Source organism: Euprymna scolopes, chromosome 23 (genome assembly GCF_053919585.1).
Source record: "Euprymna scolopes isolate OS-2025 chromosome 23, ASM5391958v1, whole genome shotgun sequence".
NCBI lineage: Eukaryota > Metazoa > Mollusca > Cephalopoda > Sepiida > Sepiolidae > Euprymna > Euprymna scolopes.
The window spans coordinates 99415022-99434901 of NC_136504.1; the positions used below are offsets into that span (position 1 = coordinate 99415022).

A 19880-nucleotide genomic window follows, 5' to 3' on the forward strand; every position below is an offset into this window, starting at 1 on the left:
ACTCGAACCAGGTTTTCTTCGATCATCCATGCATTCTTGTGCTTGGGGAATCCATGCATTTTATTCAGTTGATGCAAGAGATCGGACACTCTACATAGCCAAACCACCTGAAACACCAAGCTCATAAGGCATCCTATATCTCACCAATACTAAGTTTCTGATGGAGCCTTACTGGAGGGATTTTCTCTCGTTTTGTTGCCATTACACATGCACGGTCATTATGCTGAAGCCATTGTAAGTCTGAAGCATTTGGAACATATTTCACTACCATGTAAAATGATGGAACTGTTGGGTGTTGAGGCAGGGTGATGCCGATAAAATTAGAAGTATATGCGCACACATACATTTCAGTCTGGTTTTGTAAAAATGACCTGAATTTTAATTACACTAAAAACAAAGAAATGCTTACATTCCAGGTAGGGAAGTTAGAATTGGATAATGCTATTAAAGAACAATTAAATATTTTAAATATTTACGTTTCATGAATTTCTGTTTAATTTTTTTTTTTTTTAAGATACCGTTAACATAAACAGAGTCGTCTGGCGTGATTGACAAATTCCCCCTTGCCTGCCATATACCACACACCCTTACTGCTAAACGCAGCCTGTCTCTTATTAATGATCATTATTGAATTGTAAATAAACTTGTATGTTTACAAAATTCGTCTGCTGATTTTGAGAACAATGGCGAAAGAATTGTCAGGTGTATGTATGATTTTGCAAGAATTTGAAAAATGCAAACTAGAAAATTATATATACATTCAACAACAAAACAGGGCGAGCATAAGCTGAAAAGAGCTTGCCCCGAGTCCTGAAGGAAATGTCTAGATGTAAGGATCAGTAGTAGCTTTCTGAATCTTCAGCAAACAACACAACAATTATCAGTGATAGCACGTTCAAACACCACCAGCATTTAACATGTAACCCAGGTTACAGAAGATAGTTTTAACATCAGTGGGGAGCCATCCACATCAACAATCTATTGGGCAGGCAACATTTAGACAAATATAATTAAGGTCAATTATCAGCCCCCCCTCCCACTACACTTTTGGGTCATCCATAGTTTGCACTGAGTATTCAATAGAGTTTACATCTACACCTTTGCAACAGATGGCGCAGGTAAACATGTCATTTTCCTGCAGTATGTTGTGGTCAACATCAAACATTTTTTTTTTTTTATTTGCAGACTATTATCTTCATCTTTTTATAGTTGTTTATTTGTTATAATATATACTATTCGGTATGGACCCGACAATGGAAGATCAGATAACAAAAAAACTTTGATTTATAAGACCAAAAAATCCAACCTTGATCACCCTTAGGGGCCTGTGACGCAGTGGATAGACGTTGGATCTCTATAGTTTCAGGAGAACATTGTCTGAAGATAGCAGTTTCAATCCTGCCCAAAACCTGACCAGAGGATTAGTTAGCCAAAATGTGGTGAAACAACTATAGAAGGCAGTAATTTCTGAAGATACAGTTGAAGATTCAATATTCCTATTCCTGTCGCGGTTAATAACCTGACGAAGGCCAGAGGAATAATTGGCCAAAACATCATGAAACAACTATAAAAGATGAGGATAATAGTTCACAAATCAATAAAAATATACAAATTGCTCATCTAAAAAAGAATTATAATAATTAAATATGTAAGAAATTTTGTTTTTGTGTCGATTCTCACTTTTGCTCCCCCATGTCTATCTTCCAAATCACCAATGTAAAATTGCAATAACCACAAGACTATCTGCATACAGGAACTTCCATGGGACACCTACATGGAACTCTCGACAATGCCTTCAGAACTACGATGAAGAAAAATGTAGATGAACCCCAACACGCATGCCAGATGCCTCACTGTAGTGATCATTGATACGAACTCAACTATGAGTATTTGCATACATGCCCTGGACAACATGGACAACTCACTCGAGTACCCGAACTCTTTATTGTCCACAAAATCTCTTTTCTTAGGCACATGGTCAAATGTAGAGTGGTTCCCTAGATGTACTGTATTTTCTGCAGTTGGCATGCAGTTAAATTTGCATCAGATGCTTCTGTCTCATAAGAAAGTGAACTGCATCTCATTGATGCTCATCATTCCATGTATGCAAGTCTAAGATATGAAGCTAAAGACCAAGATAGTTGCTGTTGTCGAGGGCATCACATTTACCCTTCTAGAGATTGAGGATGTAGTTCAGTTCCCAGTCCTGTGAGATCTGTTATGCAAAGCTGTCTCAGCTAAATTCCTCACCAATTCCATTCCTTTTTTGCCAGCATCTTTGAGTATGCCGTTGACGGTTTCAAATGAACCTTGCCATTTTTTTTTTTTTTTTTTTTTTTTTTTAAACCTGAGGATGAGCCTTTTAAACCCGTTTTACAAACACAATACCAGCAATTTTGAAGAGGGGGACACTGTCACTCACTCAACATTTAGAAGTCTGACATAAGTCTTCATCTTATCTTCATCACTGAATGAATTCATCAGCATAACCGGGTTAGTGCGATTTATTTGCTTGGCTAAATATTAATGACGTTTGAAACATTAGCAAAACTTCTCCTTTTCAGCCTCAGACTTGGCAATCCAAACTGCATGTTTGATAGGTTGTTTGGTTTAACCATGAGCAGTTTTTGAAACCTTTCATCTTAAGCATATAATTAGATTTGAATGTGCCCATTTTTCTTTGATTGCCTCTTCAACCTGATTATTTCAATACTAGTTCCCTGGTCTCCTGATTGGTTTTAGTGTGACCGCATACATTGGTGGCCATATTTATGAGAAAGTTTTTCAGTAGGGACCACACATCTTCCACAGCATTTGCAGAAATGTTTTTTGTACCAGCAATTATCCACCTCGATTTTGAAAATTTCAAGAACTAACTAACAGCGGCTTGGTTCTTCAATTTTCAGGTGAAGATGCAAAATGTAAACTTTTTTCATTCTGAGTAATATTTACTTAAAATTCAGTTTTTTTTTTTTTTTTTCTTTTTCTTTTTTTTTCTTTTTTTTTCTTTTTTTTTCTTTTTTCTTTTTCTTTTTTTTCTTTTTTTCTTTTTTTTTCTTTTTTCTTTTTTTTTCTTCTTTTTTTTCTTTTTTCTTTTTTTTCTTTTTTCTTTTTTTTCTTTTTTCTCTTTTTTCTTTTTTTTTCTTTTTTCTTTTTTTTTCTTTTTTCTTTTTTTTTCTTTTTTCTTTTTTTTTCTTTTTTCTTTTTTTTTCTTTTTTCTTTTTTCTTTTTTTTTTCTTTTTTCTTTTTTTTTTCTTTCTTTTTTTTTTCTTTTTTCTTTTTTTTTTCTTTTTTCTTTTTTTTTTCTTTTTTCTTTTTTTTTCTTTTTTCTTTTTTTTTTCTTTTCTTTTTTTTTACGTGGTAGTCACTACTTATCAAGGCCTGGAGGCCACTCGGGGATAAGGGTTATTGCATGTATAGTAATCAATGGGATAATATTGTAGTAATCGTTAGTAATCGAGATTTGATAAAGTTAGTAATAGAGATTACAAATCATTTTGTATTGGGATTTGATCAATCCGAACTTGATGTTTTTAAGAGCAGAATGCAGTGTAGGAGAAAGAAAAAGAAAATGTTTAGTGAACTGTAAGATGGATTATTTTTTATTTAAGTTTGTCTGGAAACCAACACGTAATCTCAGTCGCAAAGCAGATAAAGACTAGAAAAGAACTTCAACTTGCTTTGTTGTACAAAAGCATGTCTCCTCCTCCTCCTCCTCTCATTAACATTGTGACATCCCTCACGTGATCATCCTCTCAAACATTATCCGTGCCTCTAACGTGATCTCGAACGTTCTAACAAAACCCCCTTTTTAAAGTTTTTATTTTTCCCTACCATTGACATTTTGCATGCATTTACACATGTCCGCGCAATGTTTGTTTGATAGAGGCAACAAGTTGCCTCCCCCTCCCCCCCTTTTTTTTTTTTACATTCATTTCTATTAAATTTAATGGTCACATTGAAGTTGGGGTGATTCTTAACCCTGTAAAAGCGTTTTTAATCCTAAAATAAGAAATAAGGGTATTTCGGAATTCTGGGAATCTGAGTTGGACCTTGTACCTTCAGCCTCAGTAATACTGATTTATAGTCAGAAAACAAAGTTAACATTTTTGAATTTGAATGTTTAAGATAATTCCTTTTCTTTATATTTTATTTTCATATTTTTCAGCAAAATTAACCCTGAAAATTCCCTGGAAGAATCTCTATGAAGAACCAGTTGTTGCAGAATTGGATGGTGTATATGCTCTTGCAGTTCCCAATATTGGTAAAATATTTTTTATTATTACCCCAAAGCTCTTATCACAGCATTTCTCTAAATACAATATTGGATATTTTCTTTAAAAAAAAAAATTCAATTCAGATAACACGACTTTAATTCAGTTGGTTTTTGTCTGAATGGTTCCAGTGAGAAATTTTATTACATGCCTTAATGCTATATATATATATATATATATTAAGTAATGTGATTTATAATTTAAAAGTTTTAAAATTTTTAAAATTTAAAAATCAAAATTTAATTAAATTAAAAATCAGTTTCATAAGAAGGAATTACAACGAGCATTTCCTGTATTTTAATTAAACTAGTAATTTCACTATTACATTAAAATACACTTAGCTCTTTAGACTATTATTCTAATCTCCTTTAAATTATATATATATATATATATATATATATATATAGCATTAAGTTTTTCATGGTTTGCTGCTGGAGAAAAATGCAACAGTTTATATGAGCATTAATATTGCTCACCTCACAAGTGCTTAGGTCATGAATTTAAAAATAAACACGAAATTATCAGTTCATTAAATGTAGGAAATAATTAACATTGGATATGGAAGAAAAAAAACATTCCTGTGGATGAAGAATACTCCTAAAAAGAACACAGTAACTGAAACTGTCAGTTTCCTTCTTGTAAGACATTCACAGTAAGAACTTTTCATTGTAAAAAAAAAAAAAAAAAAAAAAAAAAAAAAATCACTTTTCTGCCATGTGCCTAACATCTGATGCCAGTGTCGATTCATTTTTCTTGTTTTCACTTAGCACACAACTTTTTTTTTTTTTTTTTCGAACCAAATAAAAATTAAAAAGTGAGTAAAACCACTAAAACCTTTTCCAGATAGGTAGATTAATTTATCTTGCCTTTGATAACATTTGTTACATATTTGAATTTGTGACCACTTTTTCAAAACTATGGAACACATTACCATGGGATTGCTTTCTTGAAGATTACAACATTGTCTCAAAATCTAATGTCATCAGATTACTGTTACAAGCTATCCCCACAAGTATTCACACTTGTTCCATTCCATAAATTTATAATCATGAACAGTACTAGTGTGAATAGTCTAACTTATCAATTATCATCTCAAAAATTCAGAAACCATTCATTTTCTAGTGTCTTTGAAATTCAATTGGGGGGGGGGACAATGAGACTAGATTTCATTCAGTTAAACTGAAGAATTTTGAACAGAACTCTTTATTTAATCCATGAGGATAGCATCCTCTTGTTCCATTAGCTGTGACTGAGTAGAAATCTATATATATATAAAAGCGAAAATGTATGTATGTATGTATGTTCGCTTTTCCCCGATGTCCACGAAAGGCTTCTTTCAAACAAGCGCTTGCTCGCTTCACAACTTTTTAAAACTTTTTATATCATCTATAAATTGTAATATCTACGAATTATCCACGGAGCTTGCCTCTCTATTTAATTTTATTCACTTTCAAATGTTAATTATTCCACATTTCCCGCATCGGCACGTGTTACATTCGGTTTTCAGTATAAAAAAAAGCAAAACTCGACTCTAATCACAGGCCGAAAGCCAGTTTGTTCAATGTCGACTTCGTCATATCGAGACTAGGGAGCGGGTTTTTAAAAACAAACAAACCCATTTATTCAAAACTGTCCTGCACAAAATAACTGCTCAATACCTATCGCCGTCACGTCAATCAAAAACGCGCACCTGTTTTGTTTTTTTTTTAAACACTTTACTATTTTCCAACTGCGCGTCGTCAACGCTTCGGCTTTTTTTCACATACCCCGAAAAACACCCGGGCAACGCCGGGTACCCCTCGCTAGTCTATAATATAAATCTCACCTGTCTATTTAAATGTATGTGTGTATGTTTGTATGTCTGCCTAAAACTTTCAACAGAGGCAACAGATTTTCACGAGATTGGTATCATTTTGAAGTTCGACTCTTCAGACAACAAATATCCAAAAATTGTCCAAAAACATTAATTCCTTCACCCTCAACTGAGCACTTTTCTACAGGGAGGGGTCGCTTTTTTTGCCAATATTTTCGAAAGTCATCCCCCTCTTTTCGATTGTCTAGCCTTAATTTAAACCTACATCACTTCAAGTTTGGTGATGGGTGCAACAACAAAGATGTCAGGGTTTTTTTTTTTTTTTCACGTTCTTTGCCTCCTTCGCGGTAAAGGTTCGAGCCCGCCTGCCTTCTATCACTTTTTGTTTTTGTTTTTTTTCCCAACACACCTCCAAACACCCGGGCAACGCCGGGCACCCAGGCTAGTCTTAAATAATTCGCAATTATAGTCTTGGTATTACTCACACTGAGAATTGAACCTTTAATCTCCAGAAGAGTTTCGCTTAGAACTGAATGGAACTTACTTAATCCATTACGCCATGGATCCTAATAATACAAACTATCTATCCTAATCTCAAAAATTCAGAAGCACAGACGTTTTGTAGTTGAAAAAAGAGTAACTCTGTCATTTGATATCTTGCTTGAGATGACTCACAGTTTTGGAAAGCAGTTATGTCCCTTGCAGTCGGCAGCTAACAATAAGAACATTTAAATGGATGTCACTCAGCGACTATAATTAATTACATCCTCAATACAAAGTAATTCTTTTTCAGTTGTAAATATAATAATGATATATAATAGTTAAAAATTATTAATTAATATATATAAAGTGATTGATTCTCTGCTATGAAGCAGATATTATTAAGAATTGAAAGTGTCAACTGAATTAAAGGAATAAATTGTGAGATGGACAATATCATGAAATTTGGAATATAGACTTTTGTCATTCATTATATGCTTTGCAATTACATTGAGCTTAAATAAATGTTTCGGTTTCCATATTTTTGTGTTATTTCGTTATTATATATTTTTGCGTTATCGTAAACACTTGTTTATATTTGAGGTTCATATAATGGCCGCTAGATGGCAGGTCTCTTTCTAAGAACAGGGGTCAAGAACTCGTGTGTGATGCTAACATGTAACTGCCATACAGAAGTGCCAAATTTTTTTTTTTGCTAACTCAAAAAATATCTTAATGGAATAAAAATTCCAAACATTACCAAATGATTTTATATTAGAACATAAACGAAATTCATATTTTTTAGTAGATTCTGTTCTTTTGTAAAACAAAAATAATACAATTAAACAAATATTTTTCACAGAATCTAATGACATCACTGAGTTTTTTTCCTTTCATTATATCTAGGGTCATTAGCAGCAATTATCGGTTAGGTCCTTTAAAGGAAATATAAGTGAATAAAGAATATTTTCACAGAAATACATTGTTTAAAGAAGCTTTGAATAAAAACAAAATGTAAAGATAAAGAATGCAGTTTAAATTCTCAGAAAAAAAAAAAAAAAATTTAACTTATCGCAGGTTTAGCACTTGCATAAGCAGATTTCTAAAAAGTCTACGATTACTAAAGAGAATTCGACTACATAAAGGATGAAAAAAAAGGAAAAAAAAACTTAATTATTATATAAAGCGAAAATTTATGTATGTGTGTTCGCTTTTTCTGTATGTCTACAAAAGGCTTTTTCAGAGAAGCGGTCGGTCGGTTCACAACTTAAAACTTTTTATATCACATATAAATCATAATATCTCAAAGTTAACAAAGCTCGCCTGTCTATTCAATTTGCTCAACTTCGGGAAGATAAATATTCAACATTTGTCGCTCGACGCATGTGGATTAGTCTTTTTCCTATAACATCTTGAGGAAAATAAAAATAAAAAAAGCGTTTCTGCAGTAAATGAATTACTATCCCGCAGTCAAACTTGACCTCATTAAGTCATTAAAACGTGTACCTGCCAAATCCAAGTAATTAAACTCAAACGTGTTTCCATTAGCATCTCGCAATGGCTCAATGGTTAAAATCGTCATACTTTTTTTTTTTTTTTTTTTTTTTCACACTTTAATTTCCAACTTTGCCTCAACGGTTTGGGTTCGATCTTCATACTTACCTACCCCCCCCCCCGGAGTTTCCACACACACACACCACCAAACACCCGGGCAACGCCGGGTATCCCTCACTAGTGTATGTGTGTGTGTATATATATATATATATATATATATATATAAGCGAAAATGTATGTATTTGTGTGTCCGCTAAAAACTTTCGACAGACAGAATAAAAATTCACAAACTCTGTATCATATTGAAGCTCCATCCTTCACCCGGAAATTATCGAAAAATTGGCCAAAAACGTTCATTTTTTCACCCTGAAATCAACGATTTTCTACAGGAGGGGGGGGTCAACAAAAACCGTCCTCTCATGACGAGATCGGTTCTACGCATGCGTCAGATGACGTCATGACCTGATTTAGTTTAAATAGTTGAAGAACTGACTAAATTTCATGTACGTCGTGTTAGCTCAGTTAGTTAGAGCATTTGGTCATTATCTAAACGTTTTGGGTTCGAATCGTGGTGTGAGATGTCTTTTTCTTTTCTTTTTTTTTTTCTTTTTTTTTTTTTAAATTTAAATATTGAATCAGTGTTATTTAAGCCATTTTTCACGTAACATTCGTTTTTTTTTTTTTTTTTTTTTTTTACTTCGCTTATTCTTAGGTTTTCATTAACACCCCCAACCGACCACACACACCCAAAAACACCCGGGTAACCACCGATTTTTTAAATTTTAATATCGTTTGCCTTACGTTATTTATTTATTTTTTTATTTTTTTTTTTTTTTTGACGTTTTGATTTTCTCTCCCCCCCCCCCCCGCTTAAGTTTTAACGTTCGTTTTTGTTTTCTTTTTTTTTTTTTTTTTTTTTTTTTACTTCGCTTATTCTTACGTTTTCATTAACAACCACACATACCTACAAACACTCGGGCAACGCTGGGTTCCCCCCCCCCGCTAGTATATATATATAAAATGAATAAATAATTTGATCTATACAAAAGCGTTTTTCATTCATGTCTTACCACTTAGAAATGAGTAATATACAAAACTTTAATTAAGCAAACTAATTAGAAAATTTTATGAATATATTTTTAACTGACAGTGTCATTTTTCTTTAAAATATAAAATTGGAACAAAATTTAATGTTTGGTTGTAAATACAAAAAAATTTCTTACAAACACTAGTCTTAAAAAAAGAGTTTTGATATTATGTTTCTGAATTTGTTTAGAAGAGTATTGATCATTCATGTTGAGTACTATTTCCTCAACATTTCAGTCGATGTAACCTCTGACCTTCATTAGGTGTATCTTGTTGAACTTTAGAATCTGCAGAGTTCTATTTGAAATTCCGTGCAGATTTCAGAATTCAAAAAAGGTTGGAGGTTATATCGATCAAAACCTTCTGAAAATAACAGCTTATTTATGTCTCGCCACTCACAAACGACTATAATACACAAAACTCTAAGCAAAATTCCAAAATTTCTTGAATTGAAGAATCCAAATGATACAAAGAGTTCTGATGTTTTTGCTATGCAGGTTTGAGCATGAATGTTATTATCCGGCATTAAACAGTTTTTTTGTATGTATTCCTAAAATCCTAAATACCTACATTCAAATGATGGATGTGCTGTGTTAATGATTTTTATTTTTTCTTTCAGCCATCAAATACAATGCAGAGAAAGAAGAGGCTTACATTCAAGATAGTAAACAGAAGAAACTTTCGGCTGTCGAAGAAGCCAAAAAGATTGAAGCTGAGAAACGTAAGTACAATTTTTTTTAAATTGCCACTAAATTCCGATACATCATAAGAGTACTCTGTATCTGGAACACTAAAATTTTTTAGCTATTCGTATCATTTGAACATGGTTAACAAAACCTCATTCAATGCAAAGTAGACAAAAATTTTTTACTGTAATTAAAATAGGGACTTAATTCATGCATACACCTGTCTTATATTTGAAGAGGACTGGTGTTGAGTAATTTGGTCATCTATTTAGCCATGTGAATATTGGCTGCATGATTGACCTTCTGAATGAAGATACTGTCTGTCAAATAGATTTTTATTGGATCTATTTGTGAGAAACATTAATTCACAATTTCTATACAGTTATTGGTAAAAGTAGAAACTGGTGTTCAATTAATTGTATCCAATGAATTATTTATTATGGATATTGTTTCAGCATTAAGAGTGGATATTCTGGATTTAAAAAAAAAATAATATATACTGATACAAAGGAGTAGAGAAAGTTATGGAGAGGAGAGACAAGGGTGAGAAAGTGGGAGGAAGGGAAGTGGAGAGTGTGACGGGGGGGGGGCAATACATCCAAACCAAATTCAAGGCATTTCATGTTTGTATGTACCTTATCACTTTTCACATTCATTAAAAAAAAAAAAAATCGAGATCATCTGATCAGCAAATAGTGATTAATCTGATGTTTGTAGGATAAAAAAAATTCCAACTTTACCTATTTTGAAATGAATTGTTCCAAAATCAGATTGTCGTATACCCCAAAATGATGTAATCCAATATATAAACGACTATATATGTTTGTCTGTCTCCATATTTTTAAACTCTATCTCCTCTTAAACCGAGTCTCAGAGCAGCACTAAGGGACTCAATGATTGGATTTTTTTTTTTTCTTTTATGGCTCTTAAATTGTTTTTAAGGGGGTCAAAATTGAAAAAAATCGTTATATATTTTATACACTCAATTTAGTCAATTTTTAATCACTTTATATGCGCGTCACGTTGATACAGTGGGAACATCACCAGCTTTTGAATGCTACAGTTTCAGTTTCAATTCTATCTGATGGCACCTAAATACTTTTTTTTTTTTTTACTTTTGCAATCACAACTCTATAATAATATATACAAAATCTGGAGAAATCAAAATATTAAAGTGTATTTTATGCTCCCCCTCCCCATTTAATTTTAAATAAATACATTCTAAGAAATAAGCTTTGTTCATGGAATCTACGTTTAGGTTTAGGTGCGGATAAATAGTGGGGGGAAATTATCGATAGTGGTTTTAGCTAGACGAGTGTTTCTCGTGAATGTTTGGCGAGAGAGGGGGGCATAGATTAGAGCTCAGACGAGCACTTGCCATGAAAATAACGATAAAGCAGAGACAGGCTCGCAACGTCTCTTCTATGAGAAAGCGGTTGCAGGGAAGAGAAGGACATCCCCTACTATGCTATAAAGTCTATATTGAACTCTGTCAAGGCATAAGTTTTTTCTAGCAGCTCCTGCCCAGATGTGACAACAGTACTCCATCCATGGGTGTACCTGGCTCTTATATAGAGAATTGCATCAGCAGTGAGTACTGCTTATTTTATTATTAGTGGGAAAGGTAAAAATGAACAATTCCTCTACAGCCATTATTTATAATAGGTATTTTTCCAGAATAGGAAATGATGAATACTGAGACAATACCCCTCAATTGAGAATTCTGAATTGGATTTTATTCCAGAGCACTTATGTTAAGAAAAGAAAAATATATGCTGGTCGTGGAATGTTATGACCCAAAATGACAAGTTGATCTAGGATTCCTTGATCAGTACTGATGTGAAATAGCCTAAAGCACAATCCGACAAGACAAGATGACCGGACATGACAAAAATCGTGTGTGTATATATATATATATATATATATATATATATATATATATATATATATATATATATATATCAACTATTTTATTATGCCATGAAATTTATTAATCACAAAACAAAACAAAGAATGCAATGTCCCAACAGGTCAAAACAGAACGGGGCAAATGAAGGAAGTCTGCAAGTTAACCAATGTCGCTTTTTCTTTTCTTTATATCCTAGAACAATATTTGGTTACATAAAAACATATGCCTGAAGATTTTAGTTCTACTATTCATGAGGAGTGGGTTAATAATCACATAATAGTTAGCTGTTGAAGGTATAATCTGAATAAGTGAAATATTCAACAGAAATAAAACGTTCAAAAGAAGTAAGCATCCAATTCCAAGCTTACCAGAATTTTAATAGTTCTTTGAAGTTTGTGGTAGCACGTCCATTCCTAGGTTTGCAGTGAGCATGGGTTTTTGGTGTGCTTACTCTTTTCTGCTATGTTGAGAAACACATGCAGTTATCGCCATTGCATTATCCCATGCAGTTATCGCCATTGAATTGATTCGGGCGTATGGCAAATTTGGTAATTTCTCTGCCACGGATTCCGTTCATTTGCGTCTGCATTTGACGGCTTCTGAACTCTGAATATTTTAAAAATCTTTTCTGCACCATGTGGTCTGATTTTCACACCAACTTTGCTTTTAAATTACTTGCTCTCTCTCTCTCTCTCTCTCTCTTTACTTTTAGGAAGGAGAATGGATATTGGAAAAGGGTATGGGGATAAAGATATATGCGACGTGACAAAAGGTTTTGGATAGGACTATTTGTCTGTGTCGCTTCTGGTAGTAGTTTAAAGCGTGGGCGTTTATGAATAACTCGGTTATTACTGATTGAATAAAAATCTAATCAAGGAAGGGAAGGGGATTCTTGTTACTAGAATTTTAGTTAACTCTCATGCCAGTAGCAACACTTAATCATGTTCGTACATAATATCCTATGAGAAAACTGAATCTACTAAGGCATTTAATGTTCATATGTACATTATCACCTTTTACTAAATGAGTTTGTGATTAGCAAAATAGTAGTGTCAGTAAGGTAAAAAATTCAAACTTTACCATTTTAAAAAAAACAATGACTTGGGTACCATCAGCTAGAATCGAAACTAAAACATTTAGTGCTCCAGCTGCATTCCCTACTGTTTGAGCTATCAACAGATAAGATTTAAAATTAAACCACTACAATCTATGAATGAATTTGCACACACACACAAAACTAAAACAAATATGTCAGCAAGTTGGAATGAACATTTTGCATTTCAACTTATGAACATATTTCTGTACATGTTATTCATCCATCCAAACAAAGATTTTACTTATTATAAACAATCCTTGGTGTTAGATTACTATTTCCTGTTAATTTCAGTGTTCTGCCACTAGTAGTTTTAAAGTTTGTAGGTTAAATATCTTCAAACATGCACACACATACATCTATTTTATTTATATAGATTATACAAAATTGCGTCCAAAGTATTGCTGAGTTTATCAAATACATGACAAATTCTTTTGGCTATAAAAAAAAAATCAGTTTATTTGACAAACAGATGTGGTGTGGTGCGGAGAGAAATGAGGATGGCATGCAGAATGTGATCGCTAGGGCGATGACAACAGCATATTCTTTTCATTGTTTTGACACTCGAGTATATATCCGACACGGACACGATTAATCAACCAAGAACCATTTCATTCTATATAAAAGCATATAAGATATCAACGGATACACACTCGACTCAAAACAATGAAAAGAATATGCTGTTGTCCTAGCACTGGTGATCACACACATCTCTCACTCTTGGGTCGTGTGACTTTTCCATTTAAAACTTATAAGTTTTTATTAAGTTTGCTTCTGAATCAAGCTCTGATTCCTAAATTCTGTTTTCATGGTTTATTATTGTTTTTTTTGTTTTTTTTGCGTCGGTTCAAATATCAGGATGCTTTTGTGCCAAAGGCTAATGGAGGTTAACAATCGGGTCTCTTGTTATTCACTCGCTGTAATCGTCTTGCATTGCCCGGGGGCTTTCTTTACTTGAATTCTCATTTTGGCATGCCTTGGGTGCCCTGAGCCCCAATATCTAACTCTCTCTCTCTCTCTCCCTTCTTCTATATATCTGTATATATTTTTTCTAATTGCAGTTCTACATTATTTTCTCTCTTCTTTGCAGAAGAGCCACAAGTTGCAAAACAAGATTCTTTTGTGGAGAAGCTGGTTGCTCAGATCATTAAAAATTTACAAGTTCAAGTGAGCAATATTCATGTCCGATATGAAGATCATTTTACCAACCCAAAACATCCATTTGCAATTGGAGTTTCCCTTCAAGAGTTAATCTTCCAAGTATGTATTTTTTTTTTTTTTTTTTAACCTTTTCTTAATGTGTCATCTCTATTAATATAATTCTTGAATTGAAAGCCATGTTTAATTTCAGAAGAGTTTCCGATATACAAATCCTTGATGAAGAATTTTCAGTGGGTAGCTGTTAGGTACATATTCTGGACTTCATACTTTTGTAGGCAAAGAGCAAAATCTTTTTTTTTTTTTTTTTTTACAAGGAAGTCACCAATTATCAAGGCCCGGAAGCCACTCGGGGATAAGGGCTATTGCATGTACAGTACATTAGTATTGGAGATTTGATAAAGTCTTAAGGGGTCGATTCATCAGGAATTTGTTTATATTGGACTTGAAGACATCCAGGTTGTAGTCGGGTGGGGAAACAGGCAACCGGAACAGTTCCACAGGCGTGGACTTCTAAGAAAGAAGTTTTGTTCATGGAATCTACGTTTTGATTTTGGCACAGATAAGGAGTGGGAAAAACATTTGATAGTGGTTTCAGCTAGACTGGTGTTTATCGTGAAAGATTGGCGAGGGGGAGGGGGGACCAGAGATTGGAACTTAGATGAGCACCTGCCATGGTAGTAACGATAAAACAGACAGGCTCACAACGTCTCCTGTGGGAGAGAGGCTGCAGGGAAGAGAAAAGGGCATCACTCACTAGGCCACGAAGCCTATTTTGTACTCTGTTAAGGCAGGATAGGCTGTTTTTAGCAGCTCCTGCCCAGATGTGGCAGCAGTACTCCATCCTTGGACGTACTTGGCTTTTATATAGATAGAGAATTGCATCAGGGGTGAGATATCTTCTGGAGTGGTAGGAGGATCCCACCATTTTTCCAGTGACCTTGGCAACTGACGATGTACGTCTTCCATTTCAGGTCAGGAGTAAAGGTCAAGCCCAGAAGCTTGTCAAAACATGGAGCTTCCCCTAGACGAGAGCCACACATTTCAATTGATGCCAGATGGGGATCAGTGTTGATGATGTAAAGATAGGAGCTTGGTTTTAAGTGCATTAAAAGTAACCAGCCACCTCCTCCCCCACTGTACCACACGCTCAAGATCAGAGGAGAGAGAATCTGAGAGAACTTTGTCATTTACGGCCTTTGATGTGTTGCCATAGATGGTCGTGTCATCAGCATAGATGTCAACGACTGAGTTAAGTTATTGTTTTGGGAGATCATTGATGTAGATCAGGAAGAGAGTTGGGCCCAGGATGGACCCCTGTATTAATATTGAGGACCTCTGATTTCTGCCCATCAACCACTACTCTTATGAGCCTATCAGAGAGAAATGATGTAATGATTTAGAAAACATTTCCAGTTATACCGTAGCTGGAAATCTTGTGAAGTAGGCCCTTATGCCATACTTTATCGAAGGCCTTTGATATGTCAAGAGCAATTGCTCTAGAGAGGAAGCCTTTGTCAAGAGATTCGCTAATCCTATGAGATATAACAGCACATCTGCTGTAGATCTGGTAGAACGGAAACCATATTGCATGTCATTAAGGTTATTTCTGCTGAGGTGGTTGACTACTTCTCTATTTAATATGGATTCCAGCAGCTTACTCATGACACACAGGAGACTTATTGGTCTGTACTGAGAGGGAGATGACTTATCACCTGAATTCTTAAGTACAGGGCATACTGATGAGGTTTTCCAGGGTGTTGGGAAGCACTTCTCCTTAAGGCAATGCTTAAAGAGTTTTGTAAGTATGGGAGCAAGTTCTGGTTGAAGCTTTTTCAGCTCAATGATTGGAATGCCATCAGAGCCAATTGCTTTACTGGAATCAAGGTTCTTGCTTAGCTTGGCAACATCACACCCAGATATTTGTATGTTGCATAGCATGTTGTCCGTTATAGGAGGAAATACGAGGAGTTGATGGCCTTGGTTGCATAGGGAATTAGCTGCAAAGTTCTTGGCAAATAGTTTGGCCTTGTCTGATGCTGACGAGATGACCTCAGATCTATTGATGATAGTTGGGATAGAATGTACGCTTCTGTTCAGGAGTCTGTTTGCTATTTGCCAGAACTAGTGGGAACCAAGCCACTGCTCAGCTACTTTGGATTTAACGGACTGAGCATATAGCTCTCTTGCATTTTTTATTACTCTTTTGCAGTGGTTGCTGGCAGTCCTGAAGGCAGCTTTAGTCTCAGTGCATCTATTACGTTGGTAGCTATGGAAAAAGTGACTTCTGTGCGCGATAGCAGCAGCACATTCTGGAGAGAACTATAGCTGGCTGTTAGTTTTTTTGGGGGGGAATTTTTTGGATGGTATCAGATATAAAGGTACGGAAGCTATCCCAGTCAGCCGTGGAGTATCGATATACAGTACAGTGGAGAGGTACATCTGAAGATTTATTGCATTTTGTTTTTATCTTAACTGATACAACCGAGTGGTCGGACGATCCCAAAGGAGACAGAACGGAACTTGAACATAGCTCAGGAGAAGTTGTGAGAAAAAGGTCTAGAAGGATAGCATACTGACCGGAAGTATTGGGCACTCGGGTGGGTTCGTGAATAATCTGGATGAGGTTATAGGCAATGGAAAAATCATGACAGAACCTCCCCTCATCATCTGTCTTATTAGAGTGAGTCAGCTATTCCACATTGTGAACATTGAAGTCACCGCAAATGTGAATGTTAGCTGAAGGGTGAGCAGACAGTATGTGGTCAATTTTCTCAGATATGCTCTTAAAGATAGTAACTCCGCTGTTGTGAGGGCGATAGAGCAAATATAAACAGTGGTGTAAGCAAGTGCAACCCGGAAGCACATGTAAGATAAATTACGGTCTTCACTGGAGATATCCCTATCACACAGAAAGCCATCTTTAATGTAGGCACATATTCCATGTCCATGTTTATACCAAAAAATTTTGTGCCGGAATGTTCAAAGATTCAATATTTTTATGAAGCAATCTTGGTTGCTAGTAGAACATGGCTCAATTTGATTCATTAGTTTCTATCACCAGTGTCTATAAGTATTAACTTTCTAACTTTCAGTTCTCATAACAAAAATATTGCAACAATAATACACACTGTTTCAGTATCGATATATATAAATAGCTATTCCTGTTGTACCAAGGGAGATAAATCTGTATATATTCAAAAGGAAACGTTACCATCATAGTTGCTTATGTTTATGTAATGCATTTGGCTATTGTCAAGTCATACTTTTAAGTGAAAGATGTTGGTGTTTATTGAGACGGTAATCTTCGGTTATAGCAAGACCGTCTTAAAAGATAAGATGGCCGGTGAGCAAAAATAATTTAATCTGCTGACGTCATCACGGATAGTCCATACCGGTGACACCGGTAGTCACCGGTAGGCATTCGTAACGTCTTGAAGTCAGTGTAATATTTCTTTTTTTATTAAAATGCCTTCACGGTGCATCGTTCCAACTTGCTGAGGAAATTATCGTAAAGGACCAAAAAGTGACAGTATTTTCATTTCCGAAAGATAAAGAATTATAATGCAGTAAAAAAAAAAAAAGATTTTACACCATCTCCATTCAGCAAAGTAAGTTTTAACGTGCTCCCCCCCCCCTGTATTTAACACGATGTAACTATAATTTAATTCAATATTATCATCCTAAATGTTCTCCCATTCAAAAGAAGAAGCTTCAAATAAATTGCTAATATTAAAAAAAAAATTTTTACAGCATACAAAACTAATGAAAATGCGAGACAACATCGACTCTTTAAAACACGATTTTTTTAAGCTGTTGACACACGTTTAAAAATCTAACAAAAATTAATTTTCCTGAAATTTTTCAATATTTAAAAATAAATTATGCCGGCTGATAAAATTTTTAAACTTTTTTTTAAAGCTAGAAAGATAAAATTTAAAAATACTTATTTTATATATATATATATATATATATATATATATGAAACTAAAAAAAACAAAAAAAACGCGCGTTCACTCGTGGTCTTAAACAGTCTTGGCCTTCGGGACCAGATCAAAGTGTAGTATCTGTTCTCCAGATGCTGCATTCTATTTCTTGTTCTCTTTCGGTGGAGGAGAAATCCTTCACGACTGAGACAATTTTTATTTTTGTACCTTTTCTCCACGTTAAAAAACGACCCTGGTGTCTAACTCTGTCCCGTGGGGAGGCATAGTAAATAAGTACAATTCATTTCATTAACGTAATTGGGTTTGTATTACTGTACACATAGATTCGAAAAAGTTGTCAAAAACAAATATATAACAAATAAATGTTATCAAAGGCAAGATAAGTTACTTTTCTACCAAATATTTTTCGTGTGTTTATTCAATGTAACATGTTTATTCAGCTCGAAAAACATAGTGTTTACCGATGTATTCGAAAATTCAAGATGGCGTCTGATTCTCTCTTTAACACGGTAAGTTTGGGATAAGGTGTTATAAATAAAAAACTATACAACATACTATTAAAAACCCGCCGAATATATGTCAACCTATGTCACGGTAACATATATTGAGCGAGTTTTTAACAGTATTTTATCCGGTTTTGTATTTATAACACCTTTTCCCAAACTTACCGTGTTAAAGAGAGAATCAGACGCCATCTGGAATTTTCGAATACATCGGTAAACACTGTTTTTCAAGCTGAATAAACATGTTACATTGAATAAAAACACGAAAAATATATCCAGTTTGGTAGAAAAGTAACTTATCTTGCCTTTGATAACATTTATTTGTTATATATTTGTTTTTTGACAACTTTTTCGAATCTGTGTACAGTAATACAAACCCACGTATTTTAACAAACTGAAAATATGGATATAAAAAAATGATTTTGCATGTTATTTTTGTTATGTGGTGAAATAATCTTAAATAAGAAACATGATTTTTTCTTTAGGTTAATTTTTTTACTGTGCAATATTTCATGAATTTATTAAAAATATTGTTTTTGATTTTGAAAAAAATATTGTGGTTCATTTTGATTTAAAAATATTCATTTTGATTTAAAAAAAATATTCATTTTGCTTTAAAAAAAAGTTTAATTTTAATATTTGTTTATTGTCTTAACTCATATCAAATGTTTTGCTTGTGTTCTGCTTCAAATATTCATAATCTTACATGCATCATTTTCATTAAATTATATTAAATAAACTTAAAGTTTATTTCAAATCAAATCGTGTTCCTTCACTTTTTTAAAATGTAATTTATAAGTAATTAAAGAACGCATTCTAATCTTTAAAATCTATAATACAACGAAATATTCAATTGCTTATAATATACTTAAACAAATAACTTGTGTTTTTTTTTATTTTTTTATTATTAATATTAGATGAGTTTCAGTATAAATCGTGTTCTTTCTTTATTTCTTTATTTTAATCCAATTTTGAAGTTTTGTAACGCTGTCTGTAAAAATTACTGTTCATTATTAACAGTCTAAGAGTTCCACATATCTTGCTTGTTGGGACCTCGGCGATGACGTCATTTTTTCAGCTGGCCGGCCATCTTTATAACGAAGGCCACGGTTATAGTCAGCTGACGTACTTCCTAAATTCAAGTGTGTCTGCTATCGGAAGTGGTGACAAGGCTAATCAGTTCCTTCACTCTTTGTTCAGTATTTCTATTGTGAAATGATTTATTGAATATAATATATAAGAAAATGATATTATTGAAAAGTATATAATAAAAATTAACGTATACAAATAAAAATAACACAAACTGTTATTTGCACTTTTAATAATGAAATAAAAATGTTTTTTAAAAATTTATCTAAAAAAATATGTTTATGAAAT

The 19880-nt window shown here is 33.8% G+C and overlaps 1 protein-coding gene across 2 annotated transcripts in view; it reads left to right on the forward strand.

The window, feature by feature from the left end:
* The window catches only part of LOC145246061 (intermembrane lipid transfer protein VPS13A-like), a 468532-nt gene that overhangs the window by 158886 nt on the left and 289766 nt on the right, over positions 1 to 19880 (forward strand). For both annotated transcript variants that reach the window (XM_080107901.1, XM_080107902.1), the window contains exons 4-6: positions 4169 to 4264; positions 9827 to 9928; positions 13986 to 14155. In XM_080107901.1, coding sequence (XP_079964027.1) covers positions 4169 to 4264; positions 9827 to 9928; positions 13986 to 14155 — 368 coding nt within the window. The remainder of the gene's footprint in view (positions 1 to 4168; positions 4265 to 9826; positions 9929 to 13985; positions 14156 to 19880) is intronic.